Here is a 14,837-nt window from a genome sequence, read left to right as displayed (position 1 = left end):
ACATAGTTCTCGAACCCGTAGGGTCCACACGCTTAAAGTTCTGTGACGATCGGTATTATGAGTTTTTGTGTTTTGATGTACCGAAGGTAGTTCGGAATCCCGGATATGATCACGGACATGACGAGGAGTCTCGAAATGGTCGAGACGTAAAGATCAATATATTGGACGACTATGTTCGGACACCGGAAGTGTTTCGGGAGGTTTCGGACATATACCGGAGTACCGGGGGTTAACGGAACCCCCCGGGAGTGTAATGGGCCTATTGGGCCTTAGTGTGGAGAAGAGGAGGGGCAGCCAGGGCAGGCCGCGCGCCCCCTCCCCCTCTAGTCCGAATTGGACAAGGAGGGGGGTGGCGCCCCCCTTTCCTTCCTCCTCTCTCCTTCCCTTCCCCCTTCTCCTACTCAGGACTCCCCCCTTGGCGCGCCCTCCTCCTTGGCCGGCCGCCTACCCCCTAGCTCCTTTATATACGGGGGCAGGGGGCACCCCAAGACACAACAATTGATCATTCATCTCTTAGCCGTGTGCGGTGCCCCTTCCACCATAATCCACCTCGGTCATATCGTAGCGGTGCTTAGGCGAAGCCCTGCGTCGGTAACTTCATCAACATCGTCACCACGTCGTCGTGCTGATGAAGCTCTTCCCGGAAGCTCTACTGGATCGTGAGTTCACGGGACGTCACCGAGCTGAACGTGTGCTGAATGCGGAGGTGTCGTACGTTCGGTACCGAGGATCGGTCGATCGTGAGAACGTACGACTACATCAACCGCGTTGTCATAACGCTTCCGCTTACGGTCTACGAGGGTACGTAGACGACACTCTCCTCTCTCGTTGCTATGCATCACCATGATCTTGCGTGTGCGTAGGATTTTTTTTGAAATTACTACGTTCCCCAACAGAAATTTATGTAAACTGATCGATATTCAACAAAGTTTGGATAGAAAATAGCACAAATTATCCATACATACCATGCAAATTAAGTCTAGTACAACAATGTCTCTAACTCGACTAGATCTCAAATGTCCAACAAGTTTTTCATGAACGGATCATGTCGTTTCACACATGCTCCCCTTCAACTTCATCCAACAGTGTGTGCACGTAAATGGTCATTCATTTGTCCTGTGGTACACCACGGCGGCGCGTGCGGGCTACATATAATGTGTAGCCCAACATTGAGTGAATGAATCAATCAAAAATTTAACTAGAGGAAGTAAAACTTATGATCTCGTCCTCTGCCGCATGCAATGGCCACCTTGCTTCGAGCTGACGAAGCACGTCACAAAACTTGGTGACATTGATCTGAATAGCGTTCCAGAGATACGACAACGAGCTCATGTTGCGTGGTTGAATAATGTACATGTTGTAGATCGCAATGTGCTTTCGCGTGTGAAACTTTTCATGCACTTGCTCCTAGAAGGGCTCCCCTCTGGTCCTGTCTACTAAATCCGCGGATACGGCCAACCACGCATCGCACAACAACTCATCCTCCATGGTCGAATAGCTCACCATCCTTCGTACTCTAAAAACGACATATCATTTGAAAATAAGCTCAATGGCATTTGAATGAACACCAACCGAGTATGGTGTCCGCCATGAAGCTCGTCAACAGGGGGCGGAGTGTACCTGGGTACAAACATCTCCAGGGTGGACAGCTTCGTCAAAGCGGGTGCGTCGGTGCTGGTTGCGAACGTCCGACAATGCCTCTATGGCGGCCGGAGACGTACAACGGCGGCGGCGGAGGTGGACGGTGCAGACGCAAAGTAAGATGAAGAGAAAAGGCGGAGTGGAAGAAAATAAGACCGAGAAAGAAGATTAGGTGGGCTGGGGATGTTGGAGTCCTACATTTCGGGTGTTCGGACTCCTATAAATCTCCCTCACTTTATCTTAAATTGATGGGAGAAAGCGCATCCGGACGGTTACGGAACCGCGTTGGAGATGCCCTTAACGGAGGACGTGTGACCTCATCTGCCTCAAGTTGTGGCCTTCATACAGTAGATTGGTAAAAAAAACACTGCATTGAGCATGTCACATACTAAGCACATGGCTGATGTATCCATCCCAGCACAAACTTGGCATTCCAGCATTTTTTGGAGTTTAGCCCCAGATACTCAGACCTCTTCGTCCACAACCAAATTTAAATCCATTTTGATAAAACAAAAAGAAGGATCACTGACGAAAAATCGAAAACCCATTGCGCGGCAGGATCATTTACCATCTGAACTTCTCGCGTCGGCCAAATAATGCGGCGTGAGAGGTAATAAATTGCTTTCCAGTTCCAATCATAAGGCTGCCGCGTGCGTGTGACTAATGCCGCTTGTATGCTGTTTATTATTACTAGCAAAAGAGCCCTTGCGTTGCAACGGGAGAAAAAATACAACACACACTCTTAACCGAGCAACCATCACTCAAGACCACAATAGGTCCATCTCCTTTATTTTAGCGACGCATCATATTTGTGTTGCCGCTTATCCTTCTTCTCACCCTCGCCGGCGATGGCCTTAGTGTTCACACAAAGCAAAACGTGTTTGAATGTGGTTAATCCTAAGACGTCTCTCTCTCTCCCTCTCTCGTCCCTCTCCCTCCTCTCTCTCTCTCTCTCTCTCGCTCGCTCGCTTTCTCTCACACTCGCGATGAGAAATCTATTGTTTTCCCTTGCGATGTATTCAGAGGTATGCATGTGTAGTTTTTGATGTTTTATTTTTCCTATATGACTATAGTGGGTGTTTATTTGCAACCCGGATCGCCGCCTGTACGAAAGAAAAATGGATCGTGCGCTATAGTTATAAATTTGCTTCCAAAACAACATCTAAAAAATATTTAACAGGTAAAATTTACATCATATTCAGATTTCACACATTTTTCTAATCAAATTTCATATGTAACATGTTAAAATCGGAGTTACGGTTTAAAAGATACGTATAATTTAGAAAACCATTTGTTTGACTTAAATATCTTCCAAAATAATATTTATAAATACTTAACAGGTTAAAATAATGTTATATTCATATTCTACATATTTTTCTAATCAAATTTCATATATAACATGTTTAAATCGGAGTTACGGTTTAAAAGATATGGATGGTTTAAAAAAGTATTTGTTTGACTTAAATATGATCCGCGGATGGAATATCTAAAAAGTCAGGGGGGTTTAAAAAACTGTAAAATAACGGTTCGGTGTGACTTAAGTCCGGACTGCGGGTTGATTTCATGGAAACGCAAGGGCTTTTTTGCAAAACGGTGCAACGGACGGGTAGAAACCCTGCGTGCTTTATTATTAGGTAGAGATGTCCACTCGATTTGGAGCCTCTTGTCACGTACTACCAACTTGGACCATTATATTTTATCAAAAAAAAAACTTGGACCATTATATTTTTGGCCCTATGCAACTTATTTGCTCCAAAGACCAACATATGAAGGGCCCATTTGGTTCAAACGAATTCAACTGGAGTTTTGGAGGATTTAGATCCTTAGGAATTTTTTCCTTGCTTTGCCCACTATTTCAGAGGGAAAAAAACAGTTCAACCAAACATCTTTGCTGCGACATCAAACACTCTTTGATTCAATTCAAATTCCCGTGGTTTCCTAATCCTACAAGTTTCCAGAGAACATCCATCGCAATTTTTCCTATTCCTGTCTTTTGAGAATCTTGCAAATCAAAGAGGTCCGGAACCTCTATGATCTTGCACTATTATTAACTTCTCAATTTCATACCCACTGATTCTGAACTTTGAATAGTGGAGTAGTTTTTAGGCTCAGTTTATGGTCATTGGACTAAGTTGTGCCGGACTTACTTTGTAACTGGTATGAAAAATAGGCATAGCTAAGTTTAGTTAACCAAATGGTGAGTTAAAATACAAAAACTGGTTAGGCAAACAGGATTATCATAATCTCACACACATGTAAACGCATCAAGCGTTAAACCAGTATGACATACTGTTGCAAAAATACACCGGTTATTCCACAAAAAGAAAAATCCCAACGGTTACAAGTTACAACAGAATTAACCATGCCATTTACTGATTGAAAGCAATGTTTTTCTATTCAAGGATGGATGCTGAAATGCTTGAAATAGAGATAATTCTTCCCTTTGCATTTTTTTTCTCCTTTCCATCCCGACCTTAGCTGTCGCGGTCAGAAAAGTTTCCAGTTAGAGATTCTATGGTTCAGCGTATTCTAAAAACATGGACATGGGGAAAAAAGTTTCCAGAAAATAATGTGTATGTGCAATGTTGCTTCTATTCAGTATGTAGACAGCTTTGAAATAAGCAAACTGGATGTAACATAGAAACTCAAATTTTTATAGCAGAATGAATGCATGTTTCAAGTTTGTATAGGAAGAAAAATAGCAAAATGGTCAGCATGACATCCACAGTAAAGGAGCAAAGCAATGATCAACAGAACAGCATGATCATGCACATCATAAGCAGGCCACAGTATGACGTGTATAGGTTTGACATATGTGGCATAACATACACAGCTCTCATCCAGAGTAGCATAAGATGACCATAGAAGAGTAGGAGCATATGAGTAACATGATCACCAGATACAGTACAGTGAAGTCAATTTGTTGGTACATGCATGCTACAGGAAGATTGATTATACAACCATAGTGACAACATTCAAACAATGATTGTTCAGACCAATGCAATGGATGTTTCATAGAAACCTTCCCTTAAACTAGTAATAACATGTACAGAACAATTGCGACGTAAAAATAATAACTTCCAAAGTTCCAATCCAGACAAAACATGGCATGACCCAGGGAATAGAATGCTGTGACTGCATCTTCAGATAGTTGTTGGCTCTTCTGCAGTTGCATAACTTCCCTACAGCAAAGCTCAGCCACTTATATCCTCTGCAGCGCCCCATTCCTCAGCTAGCATAGCTCATCCACCTGCCAAAACAAAACATTTAATGACCTGCCATCAGCCACTTTTCCAAACGAATCAAAAATCACCACTCTTAAGTGTTTGACATATGAAAAATTACAACGAAACCCATGCATGTAGTTGTTGGGTAGGAATTCACAAGGACAACTTTCCACCCACCATCTACTTGTGTGGGGTTTTCTTTTCTCATAATTTTTCACAGCTTACAAAAACAACTTTCTCCAAGTTTTCAAAATTGGGTTCACATGTACCCAGGTTCCAAAAATGCGCTCTCATGACGGTGCCATTGTAACATAACACATTTCAGTCTCAGTTGTATGGAAGTGTGGCATGCCATTGGGTCTAGGAAAAATGAACAGCAAAAGGATCAAATAAATACCTTCAAACAGCTGAAACAGGAGTCTGAGTTTTCATGGAGCTTGAGATCGGTAGAGCATTGTGCCCAGCCAAGGTATGTTTTTTGTTTTTGCGCTTCAACTGGGGCCTATATTAACCAGTTACAACAGGGCCCAAGTTAGATGTGAATAATCTCTAACAGGACATATACTAGTAAGTGGGAACCAAGAGAAACTCATGATTATACTTTGGTTACATTGCTAGACAGACTTGTCAAATAACGGTAGCACCGTGCAACAATAAAAAATTGGGGATCTAAACTTTAGTGAATTGATAGTTCTTAAACAACAAGTATACTATCTTCATAAAGGGAAAAAAAACTTCTAAATAAATGGCAAACTCCTTACCTTGGGGCTACATGACCTTTGATTACTTTTTCTTCTTCCTCGGTGAACATAAACCACTTGTCAGTGTTCTCTGTTGCGTCAAACTCTGATACAAATATGATATTAGTAGTCACTAACTACAACAATATAAATGAGTAACATGAAGGGTATTGCATAATAACTTCAGACAAACCTTGGCGCATTATTGCTGTCTTATCACAATAACCATCCAGCTTCCAGTACGCAACCCCTTCGTCTATCCTGACAGGCTTTTTCCTAACTAGACCTCCCAGCTTCTCCTCTGATGTTGCCATAATTGAGAGGTAACAGAAGATAATTAGTTCACACAGCTCAGTGCCTTGCACATTACAGAATAAGATATATATTTTTTAAACAGTGTTCTGTTTGGAATGAAACTGAAGGCTGAGCATGTTCTTTAGTTACTTCACATCCAGAAAAAGGCACATGGCTACATGTAACTAAGAAACTTAGTAAGTGCATACATGTTTAATGTTCTGTTGAGCTGCAGAAAAATATTAGTACCACAATGAAAATATACACAGGCTTAACACTCAATTAACAAAACTGAAGTGAATTCACATATACAGGGGTATAAATGAACTGGTGACATTTCTTGAACACAAACTCAAGCTAAATCTTGAAGAAAGTGCAGAAAGCTAAACCAAGCACAATACAAAAAGATATATTAAAGAAACTGCAAAACATCAAGCATACAGAGAACTAATGAGATGCAGAAAGATAAAAAAAAATGTAGATATATAAATTCATAATGTTCAGACCATCTATTACTGCCTTCTTGTCTTCATATGCCTCCTTAATTTGAGAAACAAGACTATTAATTTCTGCTCCATTTCTCAAAAACCTTGGTTTAGCCATCTTAATCGTTAGTTTTTCTTTAAGCTCCTTTTCCTATAAAACCAGAGGAAAGTGGTTGTTTATTAGTGTAAAAAAAAAGCAAGTGACTAGACACACATAAAAAAGGTTGCCCAAGCTCTCTTACCTTTTCTTTGACAGCACGGAATTTTTCCCTTGCAGCAACCTTTCTCTCAGTTGCACTTTCATGCTGTTTGAGAACCCAGTTCTTTAATGTTCTGAACAAAAACAAAATATTATTGATATGAAAGTAAAATAGCGAAGTGAACTACTACAGCAAATACAGTAGGCAGTACTTACGTAGTAGAAAGGGCCTCATCACACAGAAAATTCAGCACATGCAGCTTTAAAGAAGGGCTCAATTTTTTATATCCTAATACCCCTTGACTTAAACAATCAAGAGGCAGTTCCTTCGAGATAACTGTGGATTCACTAATATATTTCCCAGTATCAATTATCCAAGCATCACCATTCCTTGAATAGTCCGAAGGGCTATGAACAAAATAACCTCATTTAGTCATTTAACAATCAGTTTAAACACAACAACAAAGAAATATCAATTCAGAATGTAAGTACTTCTCTTCTCTGTCTTCTTGGATGACAGATAACAAACTAATGTGAAGGTCAGCAACAACTGAAGGCACCTCTCGCCCGATACGGCCTCCTCCAGTGATGACTTGAAGAATTTTTTCTGGCTGTCCCTTTCTTATTTTAAGCACCTGCGCAAAAAAATCATTTGCAACATTATTCCATTTACAAAACAAATTATATTCCAACAGCCACAAGGTGCCATATTAACATGTTAAACCATGGAAACAAGACCTGTTTTTAAGACTAGCTTATGAAGACAAAAGGCTGCTCTAAGAAAAATAAGCAATTCAATATAATATACTATCACTGTGCCTTCTAAAATCTTACAATTTAACCAAATATTCACGCTCCACACAAACAAGTATTAGAATATATTGCAACCAACTCCCACAGCAGCATGCAGGGTATCATCTGGTGTATAAAATTATCCATGACAATATAGGATGAATCTGAGATGTAAGACAAATATTACACTTTCTGGTGGTTGGTCAAATCACACATGCAGATCATCAGAGATAGATGCACTAGCATACACACACGTCCTGATCACCAATAGTCTTAAAATGCAATTGTCTGCATGAGCAAATAAATATCTTTGAAATTTAGACAACTTATTTGGATCGTCTCAAAACAGTGTTACCATTATCACGTGTCAGTATTTCACCATGGCTGCCACTCTCATTCTGGACAACTATGAATTTTGTATAACTTTAAAATACTATTTGCATTTGATTAAATATGTGCACTAAAGCCTAATGGCATGGCTGACTGCTCTACAACAGAACAAACATAGGATAATGTAACAAAAAAAGGAGAAGCTGCTAACATCACTTTGCTTTAGTTCTAACATTGGCCTGAAAGGCTGAAACAATAATTACATAATGCAACAACACCTTTTTCTGTTCTGCAGACATAAACTTTTTTTAAACAGAACCAGTTATACATAACCAATGACAAACCTTGCATCAACATAAAAAGAAATGCAGCACAAGAATATTTTCTTTAGTCCATAAGAGAGCTCATGGCGCTTGTATTGCACAACAGAACAAGAAAGTAAAAGCTGAAAGATTGTCTTGACATAAGTACCTCTGCAAATGTGCGGCAGAATTCATGAAACTGAAGTGCAGACCCAACATCATCAACCTCCAGCTCAGCCCCTGCAATGTCAGTGACTGGAGTACCTATGGGTAGCTCAATTTTGGTCTCTGGGACATCAGTGCTCTCATTCCTAATGTGAAGTTCGCCCTTAATTTCAACAGGGCACTTTTCATCAGCAGTCATGTCATTTACCATGTGGTTGCCCTTTTTCAGCTTCTTGCTGATGGGAACTGGAGGAAGTGCATTGAGATCAGTCCCTGTATTGTCATCCCCTTGAGCCAACAATCCATCAGTACCATCATCTGTCCCTAGGGCCCTCTTTATGTTGCCCTTCTTGCGTTCCTAACAAAGGGGCCAGCAAAACAGATCAGTAATAATGAACAATTACATTATAAAACAGAGAGTTACCAAGCAAAAAATGCACCACCTTCTTGATCTTCTTCAGCTCCTTGTCGGTATGAACTGAAGGAACTGCATTGAGATCAGTCCTTGCATTCTCACCCCCTTCAGCCAACAATCCATCAGTACCATCATCTGTCCCTAGGGCCTTCTTTATGTTTCCCTTCTTGCGTTCCTAACAAAGGGGCCAGCAAAACGGATCAGTAATAATGAAACAATTACATTATAAAATAGAGAATTACCGAGCAAAAAATGTACCACCTTCTTGATCTTCTTCAGCTCCTTGTTGGTAGGAACTGAAGGAAATGCATTGAGATCAGTGTTTGTATTCTCATCCCCTTCAGTCAACAGTCCATCAGTAGCATCGCCTGTCCCTGGCACCTTCTTTATGTTGCCCTCCTTGTGTTCCTAACAAAGGGGCCAGCAAAACAGATCAACAATAACGAACAACTACATTACACAACAGAGAATTGCCAGGCAAAAATGTACCTTCTTGATCTTCTTCAGCTTCTTTTTGATAGGAACTGAAGGAAGTGCATTGAGATCAGTCTTAATATTCTCATCCCCTTCAGCGAACAATCCACCGGTAGCATCATCTGTCCCTAGCGCCCTCTTTAAGCTGCCCTCCTTGCGTTCCTAACAAAGGGACCAACAAAGCAGATGAACAATGATGAGCAATTACATTATACAGCAGAGTTACCAAGCGAAAAATTGTACCTTCTTGATCTTCTTAGGGAGCGAGGACAGCGTCTGTGCAGCAACCACCATGTCGGAGCCCTTTATCAGCAAATCATGGACGGACGAGTGCCCTGACGCCTTGGCAGCATGGGCCAGTATTCCTGTAGGCGTCTCCCCTTTCTTCTTTCTGTCAAACAAAACCAAGCTAAGCAAGAAATACACAAGTCCCAGTATAACCGTGCATCAGCTTCGTTGGCTGACCTGCAGAAGCTGCAGTTGCAGATGCCCCTGCATTTGGGGCAGGTCCAGCCCGCCTCCTTGGTCATATCCTCGGCGTTCTCACCATACCTAAACAAGCCATGAAGAACCAAACCAGATTAGACCAAGAGGCTCTACGATGGCCAGCTTGCTCGACCACGGAGATGATGGTGGCTTGAAACTGTGTGAAGAAATTCTTTTACCTGTTGAGGAGGCACTTGTGGCAGAAGTGGATTGGACAAAGCCCCTTCTTCCGGGGCTGCGTGCAAGCCACCGAGAAGTCCATCGTCTTCTGGCGACACTGCGAGCGCGTGACGAAAACAACAACAACGAAGGGTCAGCCAAATCCGCCCCCGACAGATCGAGAAGGGTGGGGGAGATGCGCCACGGCAGGCGCTCACCTGGTGGCAGGTCTTCCCGTTCTCCGGGTCATAGATCCGGCCGCCGACGCAGCGGATTCCGGGGCACGGGTTGCGCTTCCGGGGAGGGCCTTGCTTGGCCTCCTCCGTCTGCCCCGGCACGACCACGCTCTCCTCACCGCCGGCGCCTTTCTTGGCCATGGAGACGCGCTCGAGGAAGGGCGGGAGAAGTGGGGTGTGAAATGAGGAGGAAGCTCGGGAGGTGGGTGCCCCGGGAGACACGGGAGGTGTTTGATGTGATGAATTTTGGGGGCGGAAGGGGGGTCAGATCTCGGATTATGGCGCCGCGACGCGGAAGAAGGGCGGGAGTAGCTGGTGTCGGATGGCGCCAGTGAATTGCCCCGGAAATTTTGAAATTTTCCCTTCTCGGCGCTGTCCCGTCTCCTCCCCCGCCTTTGCTCGATGTTTTCCCTCCCACAGCTCGTCCTCGCTTTTCGGGTTGGTGGGCAACTTTTTTTTGTGTGTGTTGGTGAGCACCGTGCTTCCTCGGTTTAGGTGCATAGGGCTTTTAATGAGGAACGGCGTAACCTAGACGCATAATACTTGGGTGAAAAAAATATATCATGAAAATAGAATAGAACCAGTCAACCAACATGTTTTGTTTTGGCCGCAATAATTGCATATGATTAACGCTGGAAATCCTCACCAGCTGGCCGATTAATGAGGCGGTCATTCAAGGGCCGCTGGCGTGCGATGTACTCCCTCCGTCCGAAAATACTTGTCATCAAAATGAATAAAAGGGGATGTATCTAGATGTATTTTAGTTCTAGATACATCCTTTTTTGTCCATTTTGATGACAAGTATTTCCGGACGGAGGGAGTAGGTGGGAGGTGGATTCCAAAGTGGATCGGGTGCAGGTGGATCGCAGAAGGGGCATCCGGTGTGGCCGGTGCGCGTGTGACCGTGGGTGTGGGTGGGGTATACGGGAGTATTGTTATAACATTGCAAGAAATGATGACACGGCGGGATTGGAGCTAATTTATGGACCGAGGAGCTAATTTGTGGGGGCTAGTGGCGTAGAGATTTGAAAAGCATAAGCAGCCGAAAACTCGTAGATGGTCATAGCGAGGATGTGTGCTGGTGAGAAGGAAATAGGGGGTATTTGGTGTGGTTTTAGTGGATGGGCGTCGGGTGAGGTGTGTGGCGGTGTGCAACGCCTTCGCCCAAAAGATTGGCGTGTAGGAGAAGAGTGTGAACGCCATCGTTGGTAGTGCGAATCATGCGCTAGCCCTTGCCGTTTCGGGGAGAACATTGAGGGCAAGAGAGACAGTAAATAATGTTGTCGTTCGAGAAAAAGATGTGCAATGAGGTGTTGATAAATTCACCGTCGTTGTCACACTGCATACATTTGATGAGTGCGGAAATGGGTAAGAATGTAGGTGAATAATGATGGATAACGTTGCATGGAAAAACAAAAAAATCCTACGAAACACCCAAAGATCTATCTATGAAGGTGCTAGCAACGGATGGGAGTGTGTGTCTACATACCCTTCTAGACCGAAAGTGTCAACGATCTAAAGATCGTGGTTGACGTAGTCGTACTTGTGTCACGATCCATCCACAAGCACAGCACGTGCGGCACCTCCGAGATTAGCACACGTTTGGCTCGGTGGCGTCATCTACTTCTTGATTCAACAAGTTAGGGGGAGGAGGTAGATGAGATCTAAACCAACATGACGACGTGGTGGTGGCGGCAGTGGAACTGCAGCAGGGCTTAGTCAAGCATCCGCGCGAGGTAGAGTAGTTGTAACGGGAGGAAGACGGACAAGTGTGGAAGGGTGGCTGCCCCCAACACCTCTCCACCTTTATATACGCGTTGAGGGGGCTGGTGGCTTGCCCTCCAAGCCCCTAGGGTCGTTGACCAAGAGGGAGAAGGAAATTTCTCATTTCCTTTCCCATCGATCGCTATCCCCTTTTTTAGGGATCTCGATCTTATCCCTTCGGGATATGATCCTATTCCTTTTAGGGGAGGATCTTGGTGAGCCTAGACCAGGGGTGTGGGACCTTGCCCCGCTACTCACGTCCATGTGGGCCCCATGCAGGTGGGCCCCACTCCGGAACCTTCTTGGTACAATATCGAAAAAAACTAAACATTCTCTGGAACCCTGAATATGACTTTCATACATAAATCTTTACCTCCGGATCATTCCGGAGCTCCTCGTGATGTCCCGGATCCCATCCGGGACTCTGAACTACTTTCGAACTTCACCATATGAATATCTCAATACTACCCTGCGCTATCGAACGTTAAGTGTGTGACCCTACGGGTTCGAGAACATGCCGATATGACCTAGACTCCTCTTCGATCAATAATCTATAGCGGGACCTGGATGCCCATATTGACTCCCACATATTCAACGAAGATATTTATAGGTTGAACCACATTGTCAAGGATTTGGTTAATCCTGTATGCAATTCCTTTGTCCAGCGATATGTTACTTGCCCGAGATTCGATTGTCGGTATCTCCATACCTAGTTCAATCTCGTTACCGGGAAGTCTCGTCACTCGTTCCGTAATACAAGGCCCATGACTAAACTCATTAATCACATGCTTGCAAGCTTCTTCTAATGTTGTATTACTGAGAGGGCCTAGAGATATCTCTCTGCCACACGGAGTGACAAATCCCAATCTCGATCCATGCAACCCAACAAACACCTTTGGATCGCTGGACCAGTCCATAGATGGATCGCTGGAGCTTGCATACCTTATTAGCATCCTTAGGATCGACAAAACCTTTTGGTTGCATCATATATAACTCTTCCTGTCAGGAAACCATTAAGGAACGTTGTTTTGACGTCCATCTGCCAGATTTCATAATCGAAAATGCAGAAGTTGCTAACATAATCTTAACAGATTTCAACATTGCTACGGGTGAGAAAGTCTCATCGTAGTCAACTCCGTGAACTTGTGGAAAACCCTTTGCAGCAAGTCAAGCTTTATAGACGGTGACATTACCATCAACATTTGTCTTCTTCTTAAAGATCCATTTGTTCTCAATGGCCTGCTGGTTATCAGGCAGGTCCACCAAAGTCCATACTCGGTTTTTCGTAGATGGATCCTATCTGGGATTTCATGTCCTCAAGCCATTTGTCAGAATATGAGCTCATCATTGCTTCTTCATAGTTCGTAGGTTCATCGTTGAACAATAACATGACTTCTGGGACAAGAATATCGTACCACTCTTGTGCGGAACGTGTCCTGGTCGACCTAGGAAGTTCAGGAATAGCTTGATTCGAAGTATTATGATCATCATCATTAGCTTCCTATCCGGCTAGTGTAGGCATCACAGGAACTTCTTTCTGCGATGCACTACTCTCCAATTTGAGAGAAGGCACGGTTACCTCATCAAGCTCTACCTTCCTCTCACTCACTTCTTTCGAGAGAAACTCCTTCTCTAGAAAGGATCCATTCTTGGCAAGAAAGATCTTGCCCTCGGATCTGTGATAGAAGATATATCTAATGGTCTCTTTAGGGTATCATATGAAGAAGCACTTCTCTGCTCTGGGTTCAGCTTATCAGGCTAAAACCTCTTGACATAAGGGTCGCATCCCCAAACTTGAAAAAACGACAATTTAGGTTTCTTGCCAAACCATAATTTATATTGCGTCATCTCAGCGGATTTAGATGGTGCCCTGTTTAAAGTGAATGCGGCCATCTCTAATGCATAACCCTAAAAGATAGTTACAAATCGGTAAGAGATATCATAGGATGCACCATATCCAATAGAGTAGGATTACGACGTTCAGACACACCATTACGCTGTGGTGTTTCAGGTGGCGTGAGTTGTGAAACAATTCCACATTGTCTTAAATGTGTGCCAAACTCGTAACTCAGATATTCACCTCCACTATCAGATCGTAGTAATTTTATTTTCTTGTTACAATGATTCTCTACTTCACTCTGAAACTCCTTGAACTTTTCAGATTTGTGTTTCATTAAGTAAATATACCCATATATACTCAAATCATCCGTGAAGGTAAGAAAATAACGATATCCACCACGTGCTCCAACACTCATTGGACCGCATACATTAGTATGTATTATTTTCAACAAGTCACTTGCCCGCTTCATTGTACCGGAAAACAAGGTTTTCGTCATCTTGCCCATGAGGCATGGTTCACATGTTTCAAATGATTCATAATCAAGTGATTCCAAAAGTCCATCAGCATGTAGTTTCTTCATGCGCTTTACACCAATATAACCCAAGCGGTAGTTTCACGAGAATAAACCATTAACTTTGCATCTTTTGGCATTAATATTATGAACATGTGTATCACTACGGTCGAGATTCAACAAGAATAAACCATTCACATTAGGTGCATGACCATAAAAGATATTATTCATATAAATAGAACAACCATTATTCTTTGACTTAAATGAATATCCATCTCACAATAAACAAGAGCCAGATATAATGTTCATGCTCAAAACAGACACCAAATAACAATTATTTAGGTTTAAAACTAATCCCGAATTTAGACATAGAGGGGGCATGCCGACGGTGATCACATCAACCTTGGAGCCATTCCTAACGCGCATCGTCACACAAAAAATTATACCTTCTTGATCTTCTTAGGGAATGAGGACAACGTCTGTGCAGCAGCCACCATCTCGGAGCGCTTTATCAGCAGATCATGGACGGATGAGTGCCCTAACGCCTTGGCGGCATGAGCCAGTATTCCTGTAGGTGTCTCCCCTTTCTTCTTTCTGCCAAACAAAACCATGCTGAGAAAGAAATACACAAGAAATCCCATTATGACCATGCATCAGCTTTGTTGGCTCACCTGCACAAGCTGCAGTTGCAGATGCCCCTGCATTTCGGGCAGGTCCAGCCCGCCTCCTTGGCCTTGTCCTTGGCATCCTCACCATACCTAAACAAGCCAGGGGGAA

General features: G+C 43.2%; 1 protein-coding gene across 6 annotated transcripts; it reads right to left on the bottom strand.

Moving 5' to 3' along the window:
• Positions 1-4,497: 4,497 nt before the first annotated feature.
• Positions 4,498-10,385, bottom strand: LOC125521215. 6 transcript variants are annotated; one of them, XM_048686275.1, is made up of 16 exons: positions 9,928-10,382; positions 9,730-9,827; positions 9,530-9,616; positions 9,308-9,455; positions 9,080-9,226; positions 8,852-8,998; positions 8,619-8,765; positions 8,180-8,533; positions 7,079-7,221; positions 6,803-6,994; positions 6,630-6,720; positions 6,409-6,538; positions 5,802-5,909; positions 5,630-5,714; positions 5,266-5,370; positions 4,498-4,891 (listed from the first exon to the last, which is right to left on the bottom strand). In XM_048686275.1, the coding sequence occupies exons 1-15, from the start codon at positions 10,084-10,086 to the stop codon at positions 5,268-5,270; spliced, it is 2,139 nt and encodes a 712-aa protein (XP_048542232.1). In that variant the 5' UTR covers positions 10,087-10,382; the 3' UTR covers positions 4,498-4,891; positions 5,266-5,267. The 6 variants fall into 6 exon arrangements, with proteins under 6 accessions (XP_048542232.1, XP_048542234.1, XP_048542235.1 ...); XM_048686277.1 differs by lacking the exon at positions 8,619-8,765 and having other exon boundaries at positions 9,928-10,384; XM_048686278.1 differs by lacking the exon at positions 8,852-8,998 and having other exon boundaries at positions 9,928-10,384.
• Between the last annotated feature and the right edge of the window lie 4,452 nt (positions 10,386-14,837).

This window comes from Triticum urartu, chromosome 7, assembly GCF_003073215.2.
Source record: "Triticum urartu cultivar G1812 chromosome 7, Tu2.1, whole genome shotgun sequence".
Classification (NCBI taxonomy): Eukaryota; Viridiplantae; Streptophyta; class Magnoliopsida; order Poales; family Poaceae; genus Triticum; species Triticum urartu.
The sequence above is the reverse complement of the archived record's forward strand: the minus strand, read 5'-3'. Positions and strand labels throughout refer to the sequence as shown.

Excerpts from the sequence above, each read along its gene's own strand:
- LOC125521215 (XM_048686275.1), bottom strand. The coding sequence starts at position 10,086 with ATGGCCAAGAAAGGCGCCGGCGGTGAGGAGAGCGTGGTCGTGCCGGGG. Across the intron at positions 9,828-9,927 it reads ACGGGAAGACCTGCCACCAG|TGTCGCCAGAAGACGATGGA; the intron begins GTGAGCGCCTGC and ends ACGCGCTCGCAG. Across the intron at positions 6,995-7,078 it reads CAAGAAGACAGAGAAGAGAA|CCCTTCGGACTATTCAAGGA; the intron begins GTACTTACATTC and ends TTTTGTTCATAG.